At 42.8% G+C, this 27,355-nt stretch overlaps 1 protein-coding gene across 1 annotated transcript in view; it reads right to left on the bottom strand.

The window, feature by feature from the left end:
• DAGLA (diacylglycerol lipase alpha) overlaps positions 1–27,355 on the bottom strand; it is a 121,475-nt gene that overhangs the window by 70,527 nt on the left and 23,593 nt on the right. Inside the window, exons 3-4 of the mRNA XM_060262230.1 lie at positions 15,832–15,970; positions 12,088–12,299 (exon numbers count right to left, since the gene is read on the bottom strand). Coding sequence (XP_060118213.1) covers positions 12,088–12,299; positions 15,832–15,926 — 307 coding nt within the window. The 5' untranslated portion in view covers positions 15,927–15,970. The remainder of the gene's footprint in view (positions 1–12,087; positions 12,300–15,831; positions 15,971–27,355) is intronic.

Consider the following 27,355-nt stretch of genomic DNA (forward strand, 5'->3'; position numbering starts at 1 on the left):
TCCACCTTTGCTAGATATGTTCTGTATACCAGGGGTCCCCAACCACTGGGCCGTAGACCCCCCCCCCCCAGGACCCAGGTGGACAAAAGAGGCAGTGCTGCCTTGCTCTGCGGCAGGAAGGCAGCCTCAGAGCGAGGCAGAGCAGTCCCACCGCCCCTTCCGCCCACCCAGCACCTGATCCGCTAACCCCTGGGGAAGGGGAAGAAGACAGGCCTTCTGCCACCTGGCCACCTAGTGGGAAGACAGCAGAAACAGCCCCAGTCTCCCCCCAATTTAAAGACCCCCACGGCAGCAGGGATGGGGCACAGGTGTGGGGGCAGCCTGGGGCAGCAAAAAACCCAGTGCTGCTCCCCCCACCGGTCCATGGAAAAATTGTCTTCCACAAAACCGGTCCCTGGTGCCAAAAAGGTTGGGAGCCAGTGCTGTATATAGTTTGAAGAGACAGGAAGCATGTGTTTAGGGATTAACTATCACAAAACACTTACTGGACACTAGTCATGATAAATAATATAGTTCATTTTTCCCCAACCCAGTGCCTGAAGGAGTGTGAGAAATGTTCTTCAGCAGTGTGTTTTAATTAATTTGGGCACTCTTTTATAAATAAGAAATAGTGCATGATTCACTTAAGGAAAACACTGCCATTCAATTACATTTTCTGTGTTTTCCTCCCCCCCCCCCTCCTTGGCTTATTCTGGTTTCCCCTAGGAGTGAAATTTGCCCATTATTATCCAAAGGACCACCACCCCACACACACACACATTGTGCCCCCAATTTCATCTGTATAGATATGAAACAACTAATGCTGGATCAGAGTAACTGACTCAATAGTGGTAAATCCATTCTGATGCTCCAAGCATCAGATACTGCCTGCATGCAGCCAAAGTTCATCATAGCCATTTTCTTGCAATAAATGTGTAACCGTCACTTAAGAGCTTTACAGAGAAGGTCTGTATATTTCCATTTGAGCTTTTGTGAGGATAATATCAGTACTCAATCCTCAATATTTTATTACTGCAGAAAAGCAATTCTATTGTCCCATCTCATAGTGCAAGGAATGTGACTGCACACATTCCATGGACATTTATGAGACAGAATATTATCAGTGATAAAGGAATCTAAGAGTTGAGGAATAACATACACACATTTAAATCAATTAAATAAATAATAAAAGACAAGACTCATTTCCAAGGATTTTTTTTAAATGAATGTTAAAGCAGAGGTGTAGAACTCATTTGTTATGAGGGCCAGATCAGACATAAATGGGACTTTGTGGGCCTGAGCCATGCGTGTCATAAAATGTAATGACAGGTAGTGGAAGGTAAAGGAGATTGTGAGCTGCTCTGAGACTCTGAGGGCGGGATAAAAATCCAGTAAGTTGTAAGCCGCCCTGAGCCCGTTTGCGGGATAAGGCGCGGTATAAATTGAAAAACTAAATTAAATTAAATATAAACTTTATAAAGGACACAAAAACAATTACAATAGTTTTGTTTAAATTTAAAATAAAAATATGCTTAAAACTGTTGAATATTTTGTTTAAAATGGAAAGGCAGGGGAATAGTAGGATTTGGCAATGCTATTTTTAAAATAAAACATCAAGAAAATGCACAAGGATCACAGCAGAAACTAAAAACATAAAATGCTCTGTGTCTAGGAAAACATTAAATGGCTGGGCATTGCAAGCTTCTCCTGCTCTCCCTGGATCTACTTAGATTGGAAATGACTCTTCAGTGTAATATCCCCCTTTGGCTGTGGGTTCCCAGGTTATTCACTAGGTACCAGTTCTCAGGTACATTCAGCAGAGACAAGCTGGCTCAAAGCATCAACCCTTTATTTGCAAGGATACAATTCCAGGAAACAAAAGTTTCTGCTGGCCATAGGGCTGCTGTAAAGTGAAACTGAGCTTCACTCCACTGAAACACATTGCAGCATAAAGTTGCAAGAAAAACATGGAATGGATATTCCATTACGGTCTTGAGGCCCAGACAGACCTTAATGGAAAATCCATTCCACATTTTCTTTGCTGCTTTGCAAGCCCAGAAGAGCTTCCTGCTGCAGCTGGCAAAGACAAGGCAGAAGGAGCTGGGAACTTTGGCAGCCCTGGAGCTTCAAAGGGTGAGGACAGGAGAAGGAGTGGGGGGAGAAAAGAGCCACGGGCTTGATTAAAACCTTGGGTGGGCTGGGTGTGGCCCACAGGCCAGTTTGGTGTAGTGGTTAAGTGTGCAGGAGCCATACAGTCTGGAAGCTGTGCTGTGTCCGGTGGAAGGAGCTGTGCAGCTCAGGAGTCACACTGGGCCTGCTGGCAATGATGCAGCCTGGGATTCACACTGGGCCTGGTGAGGAAGTGGGGGAGGGGGAATCTCCCCTACGAGTATCACAGGCCCACACGTCTATATACTATTAGTGAAGGTGGCCAAATTTTTGGATACTTAAATCTGGTGAACGGAGCTGTGAACAGGCAAGACAGATTTTTCTACAAACCTGGAAGGGGTCCTAGGTATGCAGAAAAGACTGAAATCATAAAGAAAGCATTTGGGGGTGAGTGGGTGGATTAAAAACAACAAAAAAACTGATAAAAGGAATGCCTATAGGTTTAAGCAACAGATTCCCTCAGTGGCTTGTTCCTAGGCAACCACAGCATCACAAGCTTGGTTCTGTCAGTAAAAGAAAGGGGGAGAGGGAGAGCTCTTTGCAGGCCTATTTTGACCTTTGAGAGAGGTCTCCTTGGAGCCAGGACTGCCAGCTCCAGGTGGAAAATACCTGGAGGTTTTGTAGTGGAGTCTGAGGAGAGCAGGGTTTAGAGAGGGGAAAGGACTTAAAAGGATATAATGCCAAAGAGTCCACTCTCCAAAGCAGCCATTTTCACCAGGGGAACACAACTGTCATCTGGAGCTCAGTTGTAATTCCGGGATATCTCCAGATCCCACCTGGAAGCTGGCAACCCTAGGCCTGGCAGCAATCACTGGATGATTTGATACCACCTCTCAGCTAGGGCTAGCTGCTCACTACTGTTCAACAGAAACCACCCTATGAAAGCCACTGTGGTACAGAGGTTAAAGCTTCAGAGTAGGGTCTGGGAGACTCAGGTTTGAATCTCCATTGTGCTGCAGAAGCTCATTAGGTGATTTGGGACCAAATACATACTCTCAGCCTAATCACAGAATTGTTGTGCGGATAAAAATGAAAAGAGTAGAATAATGCAAGCTGCTTTGGTCTCCACTAGGGACCACGAGTATTTTTTAGTTTGTGTCTATTGGACCTGAAAAAATTTCAGGATTTCCAAAAAATCCCAGATCCCAATACCGCTATGATATTCAGATCCAGGATTTTCAGAAGGTAACCAGGAGCAAATCCACATGGAAAAAAGCCCATACAGAAAAAAGCCCACATGGGAAAATACCATGTAGAGCCCCATAGATATTTCTAATTGTGGATAACCATTCACCTCCATTTATGAGAATGAATAGGTATTAGCTATGTTTTATGTTGTTATATTAGGATTAAAATATGTCCCATTCACATGCAGCAATTTGTGTTGTGATTTTATCAAGTATAATGAAATAATAATTTTGCTATGTTATTAGTGGTTCTAGGAAAAAAGACCAAAGAAAAACCCCCACGGACATAAATGCTCACAGGAAAAAAGCCCATACTGAAAGAAGCCCACATGGAATACGGTTGCCAAGTCCAATTCAAGAAATATCTGGGAACTTTGGGGGTGGAGCCAGGAGCAAGGTTGTGACAAGCACAACTGAACTCCAATGGGAGTTCTGGCCATCACATCTAAAGGGACCATGCTCCATTTAAATACCTTCCCTCCATAGGAAATAATGAAGGATAGGGGAACCTTCTTCTGGGGCTTATAGAATTGGAAGAAGAAGATATTGGATTTATATCCCGCCCTCCACTCCGAAGAGTCTCAGAGCGGCTCACAATCTCCTTTACCTTCCTCCCCCACAACAGACACCCTGTGAGGTGGATGGGGCTGGAGAGGGCTCTCACAGCAGCTGCCCTTTCAAGGACAACCTCTGCCAGAGCTATGGCTGACCCAAGGCCATGCCAGCAGGTGCAAGTGGAGGAGTGGGGAATCAAACCCGGTTCTCCCAGATAAGAGTCCGCACACTTAACCACTACACCAAACTGGCTCTCCTAGTTCAATCCTTTTGAAACTTGGAGGGTATTTTGGGGAGAAGCACTGGATGCTATGCTGTAAAGTTGGTGCATCTAGCTAAAAAAAACAGCCCCTCAGAGCCCAAGATACCCATAGATCAATTCTCCATTATACCATTTTTTAATTAATTCCAACTATGTTTATTGATTTCTTCCTTCCAGATACTTGCCAGAGTCAGTCCTGCTTAGCTTCTTACATCTATGAGGCCTTAACTACTTCTGCTATTTAAAGAAGAGAGGCTATCACAGAGCAGGCAGTAAATTGCTTAACCCAACAACCATACATTTTGAGATTCCTGAAAATATAGGCAACTGATACTTCATGATTCTGGTGTGGGAAAATCCAGACAGAATTCTGGTTTTAGTTGATATTGATATTATGCTTGAATTAATCAAAGATACCATCTATGGAGATGGCACCTCTGATAAAGTGCCAGATATGTTTTACTGACTGTACACATGGCATGCCAAGGTGGGTAATTCATACCCACCATGTATTTACATTTTGCTTCAAAACAAGAACATGGACACCTGTAATAAAATGTTTGAAATAATGAAGCTATTGATTCCAGATCTGTCACCTCAAAAGGTTTTAGTGGATTTTGAGAAGGCTTGTATGAATGCAGTGAGGATTGCCTTTCCACACGTCAAAGGGTGCTATTTTCACCTGTGTCAGAGTCTCATTAGGAAAATCAACAGTGTTGGCTTGAAGACTGAATATGCAAATAATATGAACATAAAAATTATACTGAAATCTCTTGCTGCATTAGCCTTTGTCCCAATCAATGATGTGAGAACTGCTTTTTATGAGCTTGCTGCCACATTTCCAGATGAAGGCAGCTACAATGCAGTGCTCATAAACTTCTTTTCGACATATATTGAGGGTGCAGCAGGCAGAGATCCTCAGTTTCCTATAAGAATATGGAATCATCATGATGCAACCCTGGAACGGTCGCCAATGACTATAAACTGTTGTGAGGGATTTCACAATGCTCTTAATTCCTTGTTCCATTTCAGTCATCCTAATGATGGACTGCAGAGGGACCTGGCTTGTCACAAACTAACATTGGCTAATACACAGGCAGGTCGCCTAGAGGTGAAAAAGAGGAAATATGAGGCAATACATGACTTGGGTGCCACTCCTGTGAAGCAATATGAGCAAGTGGAAGATAAACTTAGTTGCTTAAAGAGATTGGCTAATTTGCAATGAAGAATTATATCTGAGTTATTATTGTTATTGTTAAATAAATGTTGCTTTTATTATTAGGGTTAGATAGTCTTTTGTCGTGGTCACTGGATGCACCACAATGTATTAACATTAAAGTTTGACAAATTGTAAATTAATAAAGTTAAAGTTCATTGAAAACAAAATGGTCACTTCTTGTAGCATTTGAATATGACTTATTTTAATCTTAAAATAACAACAAAATATTATTAATGGTTATCCACAATTATAAACATCTATGATGCTTTACATATTTTTCCATGGGGGCTTTATTTCACGGGGGCTTTTTCTATGTGGGCTTCTTTCAGTATGGGTTTCTTTCCATGTGGGCTTCCATGTGGGTTTATTTCCACGTGGGCATTTTCCCAAGTGGGCATGTTTCCATAAGGGCTTTTTTCCTGTGAGCGTTTATGTCTGTGGGTTTTTTTCTTTGGGATTTTTTCCTTTGTGCTTTTTTCCGGTTACTGTTATTGGTATATTTGATGGATTGCAGAAGGACTTGGCTTGCCACAAACTAACAATGGTTAATACACAGGCAGGTCGCCTAGAGGGAATAAGAGGCACTACATGACATGGTTGCCACTTCTGTGCAGCAATATGAACAAAATAAACTTGATTATTTAAGGAGTGGCTAATTTGCAATGAAGAATTATATCTGAGTTGTTATTGTTCTTAAATAATTGTTGCTTTCACTATTAGGATTAGGTAGTCTTTTGTCATGGTCACTGGGTGTACCACAGTGTATTTGTTAAATGCAAGTAAAAGGAAACTGCTAGGAAATTGATTTATTTTAATGTTATCTTATGGTTTTAATTTTTGATAACAAAACAGGTAAATAATATTAATTATGTGAAAAAGTTTAAGCCATATAGTTGTTCAAAAGCTGTGAATAGTAGAGTACTTTAGAAATTACTTCATACTAACATTAAGAAGGTTGACGAATTGTGAATTAATACATTCCAAGTATTTAATTTTATTTAAAATTATTTCTATATAGAGTTTAATTTCTGTTATTGTTTTTCCTTCTTAGTAAAGTTTACTGATAACAAAATAGTCACTTATTTCCTGTATTTTCCCTTCAAAACCTTTACACTCAAGAGCATTAAAGCCCTCTTCATACAGGCTTCTTTTGTATAGTCGTGATCAGGGCTGTGCCTTAGAGACCTGTGGTCCCAGGAAAGCCTTAGTAGGGTTGCCAAGTCCAATTGAAGAAATAGCTGGGGACTTTGGGGGTGGAGCCAGGAGACTTTGGGGGTGGAGCCAGGAGATGTTAGGGGTGGAGCCAATATCAAGGAAGAGCGGGGCTTTCCTGCCCACGGGGGAAGAGCGGGGTATCAAAATCTGCAGTCGCCTCCTCCTTCAACTGCAGGCTGTTGCAATTCCTTCCTTGCCGCGGGAGGTGCTCGCGGCGTAGCAGGGCTTGAGGTGGTCGCCATGGTGACGGGCGAACGTTGGTTGGGCCGGGCCCGGGCCTACTGCTGCCGCCGCTGAGGGGAAGGCATGGACGACGTGCGGGTGGAGTGGCTGGGAGAGCGGCTGCGGGCGACGCTGAACGTGGCGGAGGCGAAGCCCTTCGAGGAGCTGCTGAGCCGCGACGACGGCGAGCAGGCCAACACCCTCCTGCGCTTCCTCAACTGGCCCGCCGCTGCCGAGGGCGAGGCCTCCGCCCTCCTCCTCCGCCAGCAGCTGGCGGGGCTGTGCTACGGGGCGGCCGTGCTGTGCGGCACCTTCCTGCACCCCTGCAAGAGGTCCCTCACTGCCCTGGGCCGCGCCTGGCTCCGCCGCTTCGGCGCGCCCATCCTCTTCGCCGCGCTCCTGCTGCCCCTCTGCTGTGCCAACGCCGCCGGCGAGGCCCTCGGCCGACAGCTCCTCCTCCTCCGCCGCCTCCTCCTGCTGCTGGGCGCCGGCGGGCCCGCCTGCTCCGGGATGGGGCGGCTTGCCATTTCCCCCCCCCTTCTGTTTTTTGGGGGAGCGGGGGAAGAGGGTGGAAATCCTGGGGTCCCCCGCCAGGGCGGGAGGGTTGGGACCCCTAAGCCTTAGTGGTAGTAGTGGGAAGGGCCTACAACTCTCAGAAGCCCTGTAAGGTTTTGGCACCATTTTGGGTCAATCAGAGAAAGAGGAGAGCTTGAATAAAAGGCCTGGGAGGTGGAAGCCTTTGTTCTTTTCCTAGGAGGCAGAGCTTGAGGAAGGGCTACAGCAAGAAGGAGACCTGCGCCCTTAGAGGAAGGGTGAGAGGGCCCAGGTCTGACTGAGACAGTCTAGGTAGGGACTGTAAGTCTAGTTGTGTTAGAGCACTTGTTTATTTTCCCTTCACCCCTTTTCCTGCTTAATGCACCTTGTTTGTTATTGCATTGAAGTTATCTATTAAATAAATCTTTTGTTCTGTTGTTCACTCTGTCTGGTCCTCACATCTATTATTTGGCATAAGCTAAAGGAGGTCTAAAGGGCTTGGGAGGGTACTCTGGGCCTTCTCAAGGGGACCCTTAACCCACAGTGGTGGCAGTGATTGGTAACACCCCACTGAGTCATGACAATAGTAATGGATTAATATTCCTTTTTTTCATGGTCACTGAATGTACCACAATATATTTTTTAAAATACAAGTAAAAGTAAATTGAGCTAGGAAAAGAAAATTAAGCTAGGAACATAACAAATTATTGTTTAATTATACTTGATAAAATCACAAAACAAATTGTTGCATGTGAATATGACATTTTAATCCTAAAAATAACAACTTAAAATATAGGTAATAATTATTCATTCTCATAAATGGAGATCAATGGTTATCCACAATTATAAATATCTATGGTGCTTTACATGGTATTTTTCTGTGTGGGCTTTTTTCTGTATGGGCTTATTTCCACATGGGCTTTTCCCCATGTGACTTTTTTCCTGCAAGCATTTATGACCATGGGGTTTTTCTGTGAGCTTTTTTCCTGTGGGCTTTTTTCATAGAACCTTTTCAAAAATCCATTTTGGGGGGGGGGTGTTCAACTAGGCTTGCCAATCCCCAGGTCCCAGTGGGGGTTCTTCCACTTTCCCAGGCTCCTTCCCACCCCCGGTCAGCTTCATTATTCCCTATGTGGAATTGATTCTCATAGGGTATAATGGGGAATTGATCTGGAGGTTTTTGGAGCTCTGGGGGAGCTGCTTTTTGAGGTAGAGGCACCAGATTTTCAGTATGGTATCTAGTGCCTCTCCCCAAGGTACCCCCCAAGTTTCAAAATGATTGGACCAGGGGGTCCAATTTTATGAGCCCCAAAAGAAGGTGCCCCTATCCGTCATTATTTCCTATGGAAGGAAGACATTTTAAAAGGTGTGCTGTCCCTTTAAATGTGATGGCCAAAACTCCCTTGGAGTTTAATTATGCTTGTCACACCCTTGTTCCTGACTCCGCTCCCAAAGTCTCCTGGCTCCACACCCAAAGTCCCCAGATATTTCTTGAATTGGACTTGGCAATCCTATGTTCAACAGACTGGAAAAGAAAAATACTGCGTGTGTTATTTTTTTTAAAAAAAAAACTGGCACAAAGCTGAGCTGGCAGGGAACAATCTGCTCCCCGTGGACACAGCTGATTCTGGCTGGGCTTGCTTCTCCTGCAGTCTGGTTTAAACCAGGTTGCAGCATGAGGAAACCCCAGGAGTTGCTGTGTTGCACAAAGCACACTACTCCTGGTGGCATAGAAGATGCTAGCTGGGCTTGGTTCTCCTGCAGTACAGTTAAACTGGGCTGCAGGAGAAGTGAGCCCCAGGAGCTGCTGTGACACATGGAGCGCATTGATCCTGGTGGCACAGGGGATCCTGACTGGCTCGCTCCTCCTGCAGTCCAGTTTAAACCAGGCTGCAGGAGAAGCCAGTGCAATGCCCAGCCTGTGGGGAGCAATCTGTTTCTGGTGGCACAGCAGATTCTCGGGTTTGTTTCTTCTTCAGCCTAGTTTAAATCAGGCTATATGAGACGCCAGCCCCAAGCTGAGCTGGCAGGAACAGCCTACTCCTCACTGGCACAGCTGATCCTCGGGCTTGTCAATTGCAGCCCCTTTAAACTTTAAAGTCACTGCAGTAGAAGCCCAACAAACAGCTGAGAGGTGGGAGCAATCTGCTTCTGTCTCCTTGTTGGTTTTGGATCTACTGATAATTCCCAAATATATCTGGGATTCTTGCAAGATGTTTTGTTTTATTTTCCTAAGAAAACTTGGATATTTTAGGCAAGCTGAAATCCACCCAAAAATTACCAGTAGGGTATTTTCCAGGCTTGGGTAGACCTGAATACATGCCCCTAGTCCTCACTGTAGAGAAAAGTGGGGTATAAATGAAGTAAATAAATAATAAATATAGCTGAAGATGTTATGCAAATGAAAGGTAGTTTGATGAATTATGGAGAGAATGAAGCAAGTACAGGGGAGAAGGTGTGGGGGTTGCCAGGAGAAGGGAAAGAGGAAATAGTGTGGGGAGGTGGATACAGGGGAAAGTGAGGTGCCCCCACTAGTCCTTGAGGGTTCCCTACCAGTGGCTAGTACCACACAACTAGGCCATAGGCTGCTGGGGTGGAAAGCTTAAGAGAGAGGAGCAGAGAAAAGTAGGACAGTTGATGGCTGGGAAGGAGATAGGGTTACCAACCTCAGATTAGGAAATGCCTTGGGATTTGGGGAGTGAAATTTGGTGATGGTCAGGTTTGAGGAATGGAGGGACATCAGAAGGGTATAATGACATAGATTGAGCCCTCCCAAGCAGCCATTTTTCCATGGGAACTAGGTCACCAATCTCCAGTTGGTGGCTGGAGAACACCCAGAATTACAACTCCTCTCCAGATGACAAAAATCAATCCCTCTGGAGAAAATGACTGCTTTGCAGGGTGGACTCTATGGTATTATCCCTGTTCAGGTTGTTTCCCTCCCCTTGCCTTCCCATGGCTCCACCCCCAAATCTCCAGTACTATCCCACCACAGAGCTGGCAACCCTAAGGGGAACTGATCTCTGTAGCTGGGAGATGCATTGTTATTCCACGAGATTTCCAGGCTAGCAACGCTAGGAGAGAATGAAGCAGGAAAAGTGGCGAGGCTATGGGGCTTTCAGAAAAGGGAAAGAGGAAATAGTGGGAGACGGGGAAGTGAGATGCCTTCCACCAGTCCTTGAGGGTTTTCGCTTGTTCTCTCTAATGTTTCTAGAAGTGATATCTTAAGGGCATGGGAAAGGAAAAGCCCTGATGAAGTGAACCCCTTAAGGGCATGTACAGCTGTGTATATTCTTTTCTTTCTGAACAGTATTAGCACACAACATGTATAGAAAGGTTCCTTAGAAAAGGGATATTAGCAAAAAGCCATGGCAAGGGGGCACTCATCAGAGAAAAAACCTCGTAACACACAGACGGCTTCATGTGAAGTTTTCTAGAGCAGGACATGAATGTTGTATGCTTTCCTCTCACCTCAACTCCACTTAATCTGGATTCTCAAGCTTCTTCAGGGAGACTGAAGTATGTGAAAGAAATTGAAAGAGTAACCTTTACTTCCTTCCTTTAACATCTTGAACTTTGGAATTAGTACAGCAATACCCACTTCCATTATAAAGAATGCTCCCAAGAAATAAGACATAATATAAGAAGCAGGCACTAGTTACTTTATCATAATATTTTAAATTGATTCAATGTCCTTGCTGGGACAATATTTTTATTTAACAAAGTCTGATACAAACTGCCCCAGACCAAGATAACCAAAAAGTCTGTGAGGATGAGATCTACTTTTAAGTATACGGCAGTATGTATAAAAGCCTGGATATGGGAGGCCAATTATGGGAGATCAATGCCAATTCCATTGTCTTGGTAACATTTATTTGCAGATAAAGAAGTATTGAAGTGGATAGCATGAAGAAACAATGCATCCTTCCAAGGATAAAGTAGATCCTGTCTGCATATCACGGATAAGAGGGACAGGCCTTTGGATATTCAGTGCACACATGGGAAGCAAAAAGAGAAACACTGTTCAGTTTCTAGGCAGCTGGGCATATGTACATTAAAACATGCAGTTCTCTTTCAATAATTATTTATGAATTTATGAGTTCAGGCCAGAAAGAGGAGGGTAGCTGTGTGTTACATACCAAGTTTGTACTTTTAATGCAGAAGGGCAATGTAAATGTAGTTATTACTAAAAATAATCAATGTACGTCTCTGTCTCAGTAATCAAGAAGAATGCAAGTTGCTGGGAAGGCAACAAATAATTTGTAAACTATTTAACTCAACAGGGGAGAGAGAAGATGGCAAGATTTCCAAAAATGAAGTTGGTCAAAAGTTCAGCAACACAAGAGAGTTCTTTTCACAGGGTAAACTGATGCAGACCTCATAGAGGCATCTGACAAACATAAACTACATTCACCGGGGGAACTTAAGTAGATTGCAGTATTTCCCACATCTGTAAGACAAACAAAACTAAAATGATGACTAGGATGGCTGCCTTAAAAAACAGCTCTTTTCAGCCTGTCTATTAACACCATGCATAGGGGATCCATCCATGGCAATGACCTTGGATAAGAAGTCATTTAAGTTAACAGGACTGAGTATTCTGATTTTACAGGAGTGGTTAAAGGAATGAGTTTTAGGATCTGTGTCCATTTACCAGTATGTAGAAGGGAGAATCCTTTGAGAGTGTGACAGATGGCTGCATTAAAGTCAAATATTTATAAAGTCCCCTGGCCACTGTCTCTTACCCAGTCTGACATACAGCACATACTGCATTGAATCCCGAGGTTCTGTGTACAGGATACTGCCACGCATGCTGAGCCAGATGATTGCGACTTCTGCGATCATGCAGCTGAGCAAAATACCCAGATAGCCTCTGCCATGGTCCACCAAATTAAGAGAGCAGGTCTCATTGGGATTGTATGCCAGTCCGAAGAGCACCACGGAAAGAATTATGAACCTGCCATACATAAGCAACATACAGTTACCAAAAATAAAGTAATTCTTTGCTAGATATCATTCCTTTTCTTAAGTCTTGGTTTACATGTATGACTAAATAACATTGGAGGAAAGGAAAGAGCAGTCTTGTCAATATTTAGATTATAAGCCTTTAGGGAGGGAAGTGTTTCTTCTTAAATTTCTTTGAGGTGCTTCATTTATTTTAAGCACTGTACAAACAAGGAATTATTGTGTAAACATTCCCAACTTTATATAACTAAATGAAACAAAGTGTGGCCTATGAAGGCCTATACAAGATAAACCAGCTAGTCTCTAAGGTATCGCATCATTTTAAATATTTTATTTGCAACATAATTATTTTGCTGCCCCTTGTCAAACACACAATCATCAAGAAAATATCACCCATGTTACTATATGCAGCCTGTTGTGGGTTTCTGAAATAACAGGAAAATATCACATTTACCCAACAGCAAAGCTATGTTCCATTATTATCCATTTATTTGTGGTATGCATTTAAGTATTGCTCTGATAGTACAATGCTGATGGTTTGCTAATGAGGATTTTTCCACCCACACACAGATTTCTGGATGATATCCCAGAACACACACTGTGCTCCTTTGCATCCACAGAGACTGCAATATCTTTTGACAGATCTATCCAGTTTTCCATGACAGAAATGGGAAGCATATATGCTTTCAGAACTCATGAAGGGCAGAAGAAAATGTAGCAAACTCATGCTATTGTAATCTTATATTAGGATTGCCAACATAATGATACACACATTATCTGAGCATGCCTACTACTACAAAGGAAACACAATCAAGCTATTATGAGTTCCCCAGCTTTCACAAAATTCATTTGCTGGGGCCAAGTACCCTTGATCCTCTGAGGGGATGACCATTGACAATCACGCAATCTTCCCCTGAGTTCTCAATTAATTACTTTTTCATTTAAAAAGTTATACCTTGCCTTTGCTTAGTGGCTCATGGCATATTACAATTCTGAAAATCAAAAATGTACGAAATATAATAAAACCCCATCTGTCACAACCAACTCCCCAAAATGCCTGAAGCTTAAACCCCATTAAAAGACTTCACAAATAAAATAGCTCTACAATGCTTCCTAAAAACTCCTAAAGACAATGATCTTCTCAGGGACCTTGTTCCACAAGATGAGACCCAATATCGAAAATGAATGGGCTCTAGTCAATGACAAGTAGGTCACTGCAAGCAGAGATAAAACTAGAAGGTGGCAACCAGAAGACCATAGCTACCACACACTCTCATTATACTGAACTTTGGAGCAGACAAACAATGCAACAAAAGTGTGCTCTTCCTGCCTGCACCAAAGCATAGCATAATGTGAACATTCCTCTTTCTCATGCTCAGGTTCAAGCCAGTGCTTGTAGAACTTTGTAGTTTCCCTGCATGGAACACAGGGAATCCTGAAGGAGGTTAAGGAGACTGCTCAAAATGTTAAAATACCCAGAGTTCCTCAAACTGTCTTAAAACTAGTTCATAGATGAATTGTACAAGCTTAACAAACTGAAGCATAATCCAGACAAAACACATTAATGGTAAGCAGTCCAATCAATACAGGAGTTGAAAGCTCCCTTAGTGTGCAAGAGCCACACAGGGATGCTACAAGACCAGGTTCTGTTTGTGAATTCCCAGGTAGCATTCAGTTCTAAGAGGGTTTGCTGTATCAAATGCAACCACTTGTGGAGAAAGACAACTTTGCCACTGTCACACATGAATAACTTCTAGGCTGAATATCTAGAATGCACTTTATACGGATTCAGGTGGGTAGCCATTTTGCTATAAAGCAATGAAACAAAGTTTGAGTCCAGTGGCACCTTTAAGACCAACACATTTAATTCTGAGTATAAGCTTTTGTGTGCAGACACACTTCTTCAGATATCTTAAAGATGCCACTGGACTTAAACTTCGTTCTAGCCCATTACATGGGTGTATCTTTAAAGCCAATTTAGAAACTTCATTTGGACCAAATAATCAGTAGGATAATACTACAACCATGATGAAAGAACTGCCCTAGCTCTCAATTTGTTTTTGGAAACTGAAATTCAAAGATTTTGACCTCTAAAATACACAGTAGTCTTGATTAAGGATAATTCTGCGAAAGACCACTTTCTCCCATGAGTCTGTTTATGCATGAAGATCAGCAGAACAGGCCTTGGCTGTTGGATGTTACTTTTGGATGGATGGATGGAAGTGCCTCTTTGATAGTGAGACTGATGTTAATTGTTCTCCTATCTTAATGAAGTCTGTCAGGCTAATTCCATCTTTTAAAAAAACGTTAAAAAATACTTTCTCAATGTCTTTGAACAGGTGGCCGGATGATTGTACTTTTAAACAATTTGCTAGCTCCTGATAACTTATGAGTATGCTTCTGGGTGCATTTTATTGTGATTTCTTGTTATTTTATTTACTGTAATTATGGTTGCAATATTTCAAGTATTTTAGGTGATTTAGGGCTGATTTAATGGTTTTATTGTTTTTAAAAGCCTCCCTGAGGGCTATACAACACTTCTTGGTGAAATGCAAACAAACAAATAAATCAGCATAAGGTCTGGGTGTGCCTTGAAGACAGTTCCTTCTTCCACACTGGAGGCATACAGCTGTATGCTAACATACATATTAAGAGGTAGAGGTGTTTTCCCACTCACCACACTATAGCCATAGCAACTGTCAAAATGGTATATACTTGAAGGTAAGAGTTTTGATTGTTTGGGACAGAAGACTTGCCTGTTACCAACATATACAAGAATATAATTTTTAACCAATTATTCTACCCCTCGTTTGTAGTATTTTGGGAAGGGACCATGGATCAGTGGCAAAACATGTGCTTTGCATGCAGAAGGACTCAGGTTCAGTTTCTGCCACCTCTAGCAAAAAGGACTGGGAAGCAGGTGATGTAAATGACCTCTACGTAAGACCCTGGAGACCTGCAGCCATTCACAGTAACCAATACTGCCTTTGATGGACCAGTGGTCTGACTCAGAATAAGGGATCTTCATATTTTCATAAGTCTGCAACCATATGGAAACTGTAAGTGGTGGAGCATGCAGCAGCCCACCTCTTGAAAATGTCAATATGTCAGTCCGATGCATTGAGTCACTCTTTGTTGCCCAGACACATTAGAAGTGTTTAAGGATATGCAGAGCTTATTTTATGTTGTGGCAATCTCTAAAAGCTAAATATGCATCAAGTTCCGTATATTCTCTGCCCCCCCATGCCTATATAAAGAAACTTGTGGGAAAAGACATTTTAATAATGACTACCCACCCAATTGTATCCTTTTTTTTTCTTCCTGGAGACACATGCATCCATTCCTCACACACACATATGAGGCTTTAGCACAGGGAGATATAAAAATGCAGCAATTTGAATTGTACTTTCTATGTGGTGAGGAACACTACCAGTGACCAGAAATGAAAGTATCAGAACAAAACACAACTGTTCTTCATCAGCATATTCATTCAGCTTTCTTCTCAAGTATACCTTTTTACTTACCAGGTGGTATGAAGAAGGAAGAGGAAGATGGCAGGCAAAACAAGGTCATCACTGCCTACAGACCAGCGGCGACGGAACACGACAATCCCTGGCATGGCTAGTGGATCTGAGGAGGATCACTGGGCACAATACTCACCTTCTATAACAGAAGTACAAATACCAATTAAACCAGCTTTTTCCAGCCATCACAGTAAGAAAGGCAGACTACCTCGTTTGCTCTTCATTGAGAATATAATTTTAACAAAATCCTGCCCTTCCTTCAGGAAGCATACTGTACTAAATACGGAAATAATCTCATTCCCCCCCCCCTTCCAACCTTCTGACAGAATCATCCGCAAGAAAGGGACAGGCCCAAAGTCATCCACTGAGATAAATAGCTAAATGGGAATTTCAGCTGAAGGCTCTGTGTTCCAAGTCCAACAATCTAGTAGCCACTACACCTCTCTCTCTCTCTTCTCAGTCCATGACCATTAAACGAAGGAAGAATCATCCGCAAGAAAGGGACAGGCCCAAAGTTATCCACTGAGAGTTATAGCTAAATGGGAATTTCAACTGAAGACTCTGTGTTCCAAGTCTAACAATCTAGTAGCCACTACACCTCTCTCTCTCTCTCGCTCTCTCTCTCTCCTCAGTCCATGACCATAAAACGAAGGAAGTATCCAGACTAGAGATGGGCATGAACTGAGAAAACAGTGGTTCATTTTGGTTCGTGATATGTTTGGTCACCCAATTCATTAGTTCATGTTGATACATGCTTTTTTTTTTAATTTCCTGAACTGATTTGTAGTTTGTTTAATTCAGGAAGGGATAGAACACCCCCCCTCCCCAAGTGGGCTAGAGATACCAAACTTGTGGCAAATTCTTCAGTGGACCCTCCTCTATCTACTCTCCAAGTTTGGTGAGAATTGGATTTCAGGAGGCTGAGTTACAGCCCTCCAAAGCACATGTCCCTAGGTGGTTTGTTAGTTTGGTGGAACAGCCCCTCATTGGCTAGAGATGACAAACTGGCAGCAAACTCTTCAGCAGACTCTCCTCTACCTGCTGTCCAAAGTTTATCGCATAATAATAAGGGTGATGCAGCCCAGACAAAGAAAACGTTTCCCAGAATGGCTCAGAAAGTTAGTTTTGAACGCCAAAAAATAAACCGCCACACTGGCAGGAGCAGACCAACAACCCCCTACAGAATCACTAAATTTTGAAAAAAGGAATAGAAAGCAAGGCAACACACATGAACTTCTGTAGCTCAGGTCCCTGAATACCACAAAGGTACAAGGAAGTTGGCTTGTTCTCTATGATTAAAAGAAATCAAAGCCCACCAAAATAACAAATTAGGATTTGAAATAAAATTGTAGAAGTAAGGCAAGAAATAGAGGAGGGGGGGGGTCCTGAAACCAATAGGGCACAAACAAGCGGGTTCTGAGAATAAGCAAACCCCAGCAATAACAAGTTTGGAAAAAATAAACAACAACAAATCCCCAAACCCAACAAAAACAGTTTCTCCTTGAGGCTAAGGTCACTTAAACTGCAGAGGAGCAATTGGCAACACCCTCTCAGCTGGGAAAGTGTTTTAAATTGTCCCACAATGTGAGGCTGATGGACAAAAGGAGTCCCTAAACTCTAGCATGCAGCCAAATCAAGAAGCACACAATGCGACTAACACATGCAGAAGCTGCTTGCAAAGTGAAAGGATGCGGCAATAAATACCATCCGCTGTCACGGAGCGGAATAGAACCTCCATGATGGGCTCTCAGAGCAGCCAATCAAGCTACTCTCATGGAGGGGAATAGAACCTCCATGACGGGCTCTCAGAGCAGCCAATCAAGCTATGGATAACTGCTATTGGGTGTTTCTAGGGCTACCTCAGAAGTCCACCTCCAGCATTGCCAAGGAATTGATTGCATTGGCACCAGGCTATCCAGAAAAATGAACCAATAACCAAACGAACTGCCAAGGAAAATACCCAGTTCATTTTCCAGTTTGGGAATGATGTGATAGAAATGAACCAGTTTGGATTGAACCATGAATTGGCCCTTGTTGAGTGTGCATCACAATTCATTTCATGCCCGTGCCTAGTCCAGACAGCAGAGTTAGAAACGAGAGCGTGCAGCAGCTACTGCCCCGGTGAGCATGTATTTGGGTTGTGTTTTTAACCAGTCAGTCTCTAAATAAACTGGTTATTTTGGTGTTTACACAATTTCAAGCTATGTCATGAAAAGACCAAACTATTTTTCAGAGCCTAGGGAGCCTTACACTACAATAAATGTGCTAGCTTTCAAGATGCCCCTGGACTAATTGTTATTTTTCTGACAGCACATTACTGAAACTACTCTTCTGGAATTCCCCACTTGGTTGAAATAAATTCTTGCTCTCTGGATGCCTTGATTTAGCATTATAGGTGAATGCAACACATTTTCTTTGTTGCAAAAGCTATTATAAGGATAAAGAGAGGAAGGGAAGATTAGCCAAAACAGGTGCATAATCCATGCTGAGTGTAATTAATGCTTCCTGGAATCCAATTCAAAAGATTAGCTAGAGTCTTATTTCAAAATTCTGTAATGGTTAAACAATCTCTTTCTGGGATAAGCTTTCACTTAACAGTTTGGTGGTTTGTATGCAGTTCTATAGTCCACTACCCAGTGTGCATACAGCTACTCTTCTGTGGGACCGATGACTTAATAGTCCAAACAGGGCTCCTAAACCTATGAAAATTGTTTGATGCAAGATTATGTGATAGGGAAAAGCTATTCTTACATGTTACCCTGCTATCTGTCTCGAGATGTTCAAAAACATGGGGGGTCCTGTTCAGACAAGAAAGTTGGTTAACTACTTTCATCAGACTTACCAGCAATATCCATTATTTCTGTGCTGTGTCCCTGTGTTTCTTTCTGTCCCAACAGCAGTTGTTTACATGCTGTTTGTAAGTATCAGAGGACTTGAACCTTCACCTACAGGGATCCCTAGAGTGTGTGAATCTCATGTTTCTGTTGTCTGTACTACAGTGGTTTGCACTGGTAAGGTGCTATGGGGTTCCTATGGTTTCTAGGTTGCAATCTGTGTGATGAAAATGGATGACATCATATATGTTATTTCTATACTGTGTTTCCTTGCTGCTCAAAGCTCTTTAAAATAAAAGTAAGATCAATATCCAACCAGAAATGAAGTGTATTAAAACACTAGCATAATTATATATAATTAAAACCCAGCCAGGAAAAAGTCCACCTAAACGATATAGCCTTACTGTGACATCTGAACTGAATTAGATGAGGCAGCCCCTAGTTCAGCTAGCAGCCCTTCCAAAAGGATAGTGCTGCCACAGAAAATATTCTTGGCCTGGCAGTCACAGATCTTACTACCATTAAAGAGGAAAGAGAGAGCAAACTTTGTATCTTAAGGTCCAAGCAGACTCACATGAAGAGAGGCAGTCCCTCGAGTATGTGGCACACAAGACTGTAAAGAACTTGAAAGTCAAAACCAGCATCTTGATGCAAACAGATAACCAGTGGGTGGGTCAATCTCTCCCCCTTCCCCAAGCAGGGAACAGAGATTTAGAGGAACAGAATACTAGAGAGTCTTCAGGAAAGATTTCTGGAGATCTCCAGGAAAAGCCTCTTTGACCTGGAATAACCTGGTCAGTGGATGAATAAATAGCTATGATAAAATGTAAACAGATATAAAAACTTCCTTGCAGCAGGAAGGAGCTCTCTTTCATGCTGGGTCCATCAGAGGAGGCAGATCTTTTAACTGAGGTCTTGGGGGAGGCAGCCATTTTGACCATGTGCTGTCCTGGAGAGCAAGAGAAAGCTTCAAGGTAATTGTAACTCTACAGGAATCTGTAACTTCCTAAGCTAGGGAGCCTGTCCTATATTTTAAATTCTGATAGGGTGTTATAGAGAGAGGCACAGAGGATTTATGATTAACCCATTTCTTTTGAATTCCTTGCACAGTCTGGTGCTGTGCTAAAAATATGTTTGTAAACATTTTCTTTTTAATAACTACTTTATAACTTTTGATGCTGTTGGTGGTCTCTGTACTACATAGACCATGGTCTCAGACGTGCTATTTTCAATGGAGCACCATGGGGAAGGCAGGCAGCTGGCAAGTGGCTATTCCTCCATTGGCCAACAAGGTAGTTACCTGTTCCCATAGTAACCAGGTGCTGGGGAGAAAGAGGCACAGAGGCAAGTCCTGACCTGCCCAGTGAGCAATTCCTTGTGAAAATCAGGTGGTGGTGGTGAGTTACTGGAGAGAAAGAAAAACTTCTCCAAGTGTTAAGAAAAACTTTGAAAGGCAGGGCAGAATAGGACTTGCAAGCCAGAGCAGGCCTGATCTGCCACACCAGTTAACACCTCGCTATGGACACACAGCTGTGTATGGATTAGCTCCTTCCATCTGTGGCATACTGAATCATAATTGTTAAGTAATAATAGCATTACTATGGACTCTTGTTACTTGACATGATACTAGTTTTCTGTTCAATTTTGCTTTAAATTTTCTTCTGGCAGTAGGGTTGCCAAGTCCAATTCAAGAAATATCTGGGGACTTTGGAGGTGGAGCCAGGAGACTTTGGGGGTGGAGCCAGGAGACATCAGGGCAGAGCCAGGAACAAGGGTGTGACAAGCATAATTGAACTCCAAGGGAGTTCTGGCCATCACATTTAAAGGGACCGCACACCTTTTAAAATGTCTTCCTTCCATAGGAAATAATGAAGGATAGGGGCACCTTCTTTTGGGGCTCATAGAATTGGACCCCATGGTCCAATCGTTTTGAAACTTGGAGGATACTTTGGGGAGAGTCACTAGATACTATACTGAAAATTTGGTGCCTCTACCTCAAAAAACAGCGCCCCCAGAGCCCCCGAAACCTCCAGATCAATTCCCCATTATACCCTATGAGAATCGATCTTCACATAGAGAATAATGAAGTACTCAGCAGACTCCCCCCCCCCATTTCTGGCAACACTGAAGGGGGACTGGCCTCTCTACTCACGAGTTGCTGCCAACTTCTTCAAAGTAACACAGACACCCCATCCCAAGAGGAAGCCTTTCAATCAGTGACTGAAGCCTCTGGAGGTAGAAATGCACATGGTCCTCTGGGGGCGGAGCTCCCCCCCCCTCCACCGGCCAGACTCCCTGAGGAGATGCCTGTAGCAGCCGGAGAGGATGCAAGGACTACGAGTCCCAGCATGCACCTCGCGAAGGGAGGCCGCGCCGTTTCCCCGCCCCACCCCTCCCGCTTCCACGTTTTTGGAGATCGAGGGGAAAGGCTGCTAATCCAGGGGTCCCCCGGCAGGGCGGGGGGGGGGGGGGTTGGGAAGCCTATCTGGCAGAGCAGAAGTTACCACAGTTACAGTACTACTCGAGCCCTTAGAGTACATATCCTGGAACACAGGAGCAGACTTAGGAACCATGTGATTGAAGCTCCTATGGTCAGCCATTTTATGCAAAAGAATCATGACTGTGAAGATTTTTGTTTTTTTCACCTTATACAAATATGAACAAAAAGATAGAAATGAAGACGTGCACAAGATCCTGCTGCAAAAAGAGGCATACTAGATACACCAGTTGAATTGCATTTCTCCATGTGGACTGAATATGACCAATGATTTGACATGTTTTTTATGAATGATCTTCTTTATAATATTATGAGTGCTGTGCATAATTTGGCTGTGTGATAACACATTTTTGTATAAATTATGTGATTTAACATTCTTTGAATGGAATACTTTGTATGTTGTATCTGCTGTGGATATAGTTTGTGGTGTTTGTGTCTTTTAGCATGTTGTATTAGAAATATGTTACTTTACCTTTAAGAGATTTGTGTAATGGCAGCTGTAAAGGAGATGTTTGCCTTTTTAAACATGTTAGCTGCACCATTAGGGTGCGCAAAAAGCCTTATACTGATCTGCAGCCGATGTGAAATTGCTGTTGGAGACGCTCTGCGTCCCCTTTTTAAAAAATTATGTAAAGGATCTATATAATTGAATCAATATGTAAGTATGATATTTTTTCACTGGAAGAGGGTTGGTGGTGTCTGAATGTCCTCCTGATATTTTTGTTTAATATTTTCTTTTGTTAGTGTTCCCAGGTCTGATGAAGACTGGAAAGAAACAAGTACTTAATCGATTGGCTTGTCACCACACTACTTTGGGACTTGAATGTACATGTTTTGGACATTTGGACTGGTTTCTATATATTTCTTAGTAAATTGGTCACTAGCTTGTATTTTTTGTTGTGTCAAACCTCTGGATCAGCTGGGCAAAAGGGTGCAAATAGATGTTAAATAATTTAGGGGAGAGGATCACCCCTAGGGGACACTGCATACCAGAGGGTAATGAAATCCTCTCCCCAGTTACCACCCTCTGTCCCCAACTGTGGAGAAAGAAGACAAGCCATTTTAAGGCAATCTCCTGTATCCTCATCTCAGGAAGGTGGTGGGCCATAAGATTGTAGTCAACTGTGTCAAATGCTGCTGTTAAGTCAAGTCATGACAGCACTGCTGACCCACCTCAGTCCAGGTGTTTCCAGAGGACATCCGTGAGGGCAACCAGAGCCTTCTTCATCCCATAGCCAGGGCAGAAGCCAGACTGGTATAGATCCAGGATAGAGAAAAATCTGGGGCTGTTCTGATTCTCCTCTCTCAAACCACCTTACCCAGGAATGGAAGGTTTGACACTGGGCAGTAGTTGGCTAGATCCAAAGGATCCAAATATGTTTTTTCTCAAGAGAGGTCTCACTGCTGCCTCCTTCAAAGTCCCTGAGCTCAGGGACAAGTTGATAATATTTCTCAGGGGAACCCATATTCTGTCACCTCTGGCCTTCTCCCATCATGATGGGCACGAGTGAAGGAGGCAAGTGGTGGGCTTCATAGAATCTAGGATCCTGTCAGCCTTATCCTAGGAGAGTTGACTGAAATGGTCCAATGTAGGATGCAAAGATGGCCAAGGGGCCTCCAGTTCACATACTATATCAACTGTGGCTGGCAAGTCTTGATGGAGAGACAGGATTTTATCCGCAAAAAAGCTTGCAAAGGCCTCACAGTTAACAGCCAATTTACTATCTTTTTGGTTTTCCTGTGAAAGGGAAGTTAGTAATCTAATTATTCTAAACAACTGAGCTGGACAAGAGTTTGCAGACACAATGGAAGACACATAGATTCCCTTCTTTGTGGCTTTCACTGCATCTCATAGGCTTTCATAAACATCCTATAAGATGTTCTTGTGGCTCTTTCATGGGTAAACTGCAATACTCACTGTATATAGGGAGAGATTACCATGAAACTCAAAGGATACTCATTGCAGTTTCCATAAGTACTGCTGTTCAACCGGAAAAAAACAGATATAGGGAAAGGCTGAGTGCTTTACTGTCCCAAGTACAGCAACTATACAATATTTTCTCCAAAGCACCTTCACTTTGGTTACTTAAGAACAAATTCAAAAATTCTATCTGTGGTGTGAAAGTCACTTCAGAAAGGAAGTTGTGCATGCCTTCCTTTTCTCCATTAAAAACAGGTTTTTCCTGCAACCCACTGTGTAACTGTACAGTTAATGAAAGAGACTGTTCTATGAATCAAGCCCAAATACAGTTTGTATAGCAGCTCTGTTCATTCAATTTCAGTGTCTAAATGGCCTATTCTCAATGCTCTTATAGCAAAGAGCAGCTGCGGTTTTCAGTCACTCCTGCTCACTTACAGTCACAGCTGCCATGGGCATACATGCTGATTGTATATGATGAAGTCAGATCAGCTTTTGGCCATGAATATCGCTAGAACAAGTTATTTCCCTCCTGCTTTTCTTGTTCAGGGCTTGGTAATGTCAACAGTGCCATCAGCTTCTATGCAAGTAATCTTTCCTACAGTTCTGTCAATGAATTTCAAATTCTGTCCTGGTATATGATTGCTATACTACTTCAGATGTCAAAGCAGGTTACTCTTGTCTGTAACAAGTATTTTCCCTCTGTATGACCTGGTAAAATCTGGTACTATTTCCATCACATCTCAGGTGAAGTCATTAATCTGTGCTACACTTCCAGGCTGGTTGTGGAGGAAGAAACTTCCTTTTGAAATAGGAATATCACTTGCCTACATTGTTCCTTGCAAAGTCAGTGAAAACATCTGATTCGCTGGCTGGAAGGCTCCTGTCTGCTCCCTGAAATCAAGTTCAACCATGCTGCTTATTCCTAACTAAATCTGCTACAGAGAGAGCTCTAGCCTCCCATTTGAAACAAAACCTCTCACAGTTGAAAGGTATGCAGCCCATCTACAAGCTAAAAATGGCTCAATTTCAAAGAAAATGTTGGAGTTCTCTCAGCCAGGAGATCTTCTCATAAATAAGAAGTTCACCTTTTTGCTTCACAGTGCAAGTAGCAGGTTGGCTATTTGCTCAGGAGCACCAATTGTGAACTATATGTCCACAAAGAGCAACAGCAGAATTATCTTGAAAAAGAAGGAACGAAGTGGGGTTACTTGCCCATTTTTCTCCTAGAAAAAAATGACCTTGATGCACACAATCCATATTGCATTTATTTTAATCCATATCTTACTATTTGATCATTATTAGATCCATAAGGCAGCTCATCGCTTCTGCCTGGCAAGGTTTCCTTTTAAAACTAACTCAAATATCCTCAAGAAGCTCCAACAATAAACTTCAACAGAGACCTGATCTGGGTGCCCATACTTTTTGTAAGATTTGAGCTACATTATTCCCTTACCCTGTACCTTATTTCCAGCTTCCTTGCACCATCTTGATTTTCTTCCAGCCCTCCACTATTCCATCAAAACTCTGCTTTGATGGTCTACTTCTGATATCTATCTATTTATTTATTGTGGCTTATATTCCACCGTACCCTGCAAGCAGGCTAACATCATAATACAGCAGCTTTTCCTATGTTCATGGGGGTCAACATGTCCCTGTGGCCATTTGTGTATTTAAGGCTAAATGTGTAACCCAGCTGTTGTATGGTGTTCCCATTTGGGTCAGTGCATTTAATTAGTCTGTAGAGAAGGTCCAAGCTGCCTTCTTGATTCGTATCCTAGGTGTTGCAAATTGTGCCAGATATAGATAGGTGTCAGATACATGTTTGGAGACAGGGTTGGAAATTAGAGGCTGGATCCAGACTCTGACATTCTGGCTGCGCCTTCACTTTTTATCCAGTCATCCTAGCTATGTGCATACCTAGTTATCAAACACTTACTTAAGTAAGTGGTTGTGCAAGGTTCTGCAGAAAGCTAACTCAGTTGGCATTCCATTTTTTGTTCCTTGTATTAAGGAAACAACAGATGTCTGAGACTGCTGGTCATCAAGGCAGAAGTTTTGCACATGTTCTTCTATTGCAAATGGTGTAGTGCCAGTTTATGGGGCTCTTCCCTTACTCATTCAATTTTAAGTCTCCTGAAGGCCATACTGCTTTTATGCTCACCAACTTCAACATTCCGCCTTCAGCTATCCTTTTATGGCAGATTTCTGAGAACTCATTAGGAGAGATATTGTCTGTGTAAGGCCAGGGTTGCTGAATTTTTAGCTCACGTCTTGTGTATTGTAGCTTTAATACTGAACTGAGGAATTCCATAATTAGGCCCCTCCTACGCATAGGGTTACCCAGATGATGACTGGTTTTATATCTTTTATCTGACTGGAATCTCTATATTACCCATCAAGTTGCTAAGTATTTCCTAGCTGCTATGAAGATCCATGGGCTGGTTGTGAATGATCATAAACAATGTTACCTTTATTCTACTTATGATAATTTATTAGCATGCCTTCTGGTGTATATATTTGTTTGGATAGGTAGTATTTTAAATTCTTTGGGGTCTGTACCAAATGCCTAATAAAGGTTCTGCACTGTGCTGTATCAATGCTCCTCAGTTCTGATCTCCATTTATTTTCATTGTTGTCTCCGGCATTTAGCAGAATGAGTAAAACCTAAATAATTTCATTTCTATTGTGCGTAAACTGCCATCAAGTCACAGCCAATTTATAGCAATCCTATAGGGTTTTCATGGCAAGTGACTAAGCTGAGGTGGTTTGCCACTGCCTTCCCCTTCCAAGTCTTCCTTGGTGGTCTCCCATCCAAGTACTGGCCCTGCTTAGCTTCTGAGATCTGACAAGATTGGACTATACTATAACATTCCACTTCCAACCTAATTTCTATTACCAATTTTATAATCACGATTTATAATCTCAGAACCTACTTGTTGTAATTGGCAACACTGCTTCTTAAAACATCCCTGTGGAGATTACTAATCTATATTTTATATTATATGATTGAATGTGGTTTTTATCCTAGGTTCAAATTCTACTTTATGCACTCTAAGTAACATTATTTGAAAGCTAAGGATAACAGGAATCTTCCAACAGTCATACCACAAACTTAAATGAACTTACACCAGAGAATACAAACACTGTATTTAAAAATCTGCTGGTATTCTGAATTCCACTGCTAATATTACATTGCCGATAATGCTATTTATTAATTTTAAATTTGAAGATTCTCTCAAAAAAGAGTATGATTCCATTTTGCCTTACTGCTCTTCACTGGGCCCTGTTCCCAAACTGTGCCAGCTGAATGTGAAGATCTTGTGTACACATGACCACGCAAGCCAGGAATGGCTAAACGAAATTTTCTCAGAAGAATTTTAGTTAACATGACAGTTTCATTCCAGTGTTACTCACTTTAGTAAAATTACCACTGCATTCTTCACTTAGCATAACAGCATAAAAAAGCAACATTTAATTCCATTCAGATTCATATTTGCATAGAATAGAACTGGTCAGTGAGCAGGTATGCATAGCATAGCCTAAACAACAGTTCTTCAATTGTGAGGTCTGCCTCCCTGTGAAGGTGGAAACAGTTGCTAAGGTTGATGTTGTCTATCCTAAAGACGTTTCCTCTTTCTTATCCGTTTTCTTAGAATGTTCCCGACTAGCGTATTACTACAAGGACGGCAACCAGTGCCGAAAGCTACTTACAGTAAGAGTAGTCAGGGAACAGCAGGGCTGAATCTAGCGGGGGCAGAGGGGCACCCACCCTGGGCGCTGTATGGGGGGCACCAAATTGGGTGCCCCCAGGGGGCGGGTGGGATCAGAGGGTCCTTGAGCGCCCTCCTCTCTTTCCTGCCCCCCCACTGCTTTTCTCCATCCCGGGTTTGTGCACAGACCCAGGAAGGAGAAAGCGGTGGCGTCATGGGGGCATGTGCCCCGTTCTCAGAGTTGAGGATGGAGTAAATGCCACTCCCCGCCCCTTTCTCTTCCCTGGGTCTGTGCAGACTCAGGAAGGAGATAGCGGGGGCATTGCAGCAGCGTGTGCTCCATCCTCAGAGCCAAGGACAGAGTAAATGCCGTCCCATCACCCCCTGCCACTTTCTCCTCCTCAGGTCTGTGCACAGACCCAGGAAGGAGAAAAGGGGCGGGCACCTGTGTGTGGGGGAAGATGGGGTGCTTTGCCCATGTGGGGGTGGATGGCGGCTTGCCTGGGGTGGCAGGCACACCATTTTTTGAGTGGGGGCACCATTTTTTAGCTCTGCCCCCCCC

The sequence above is a fragment of the Heteronotia binoei genome, chromosome 21 (assembly GCF_032191835.1).
Source record: "Heteronotia binoei isolate CCM8104 ecotype False Entrance Well chromosome 21, APGP_CSIRO_Hbin_v1, whole genome shotgun sequence".
In the NCBI taxonomy this organism is placed as follows: Eukaryota; Metazoa; Chordata; class Lepidosauria; order Squamata; family Gekkonidae; genus Heteronotia; species Heteronotia binoei.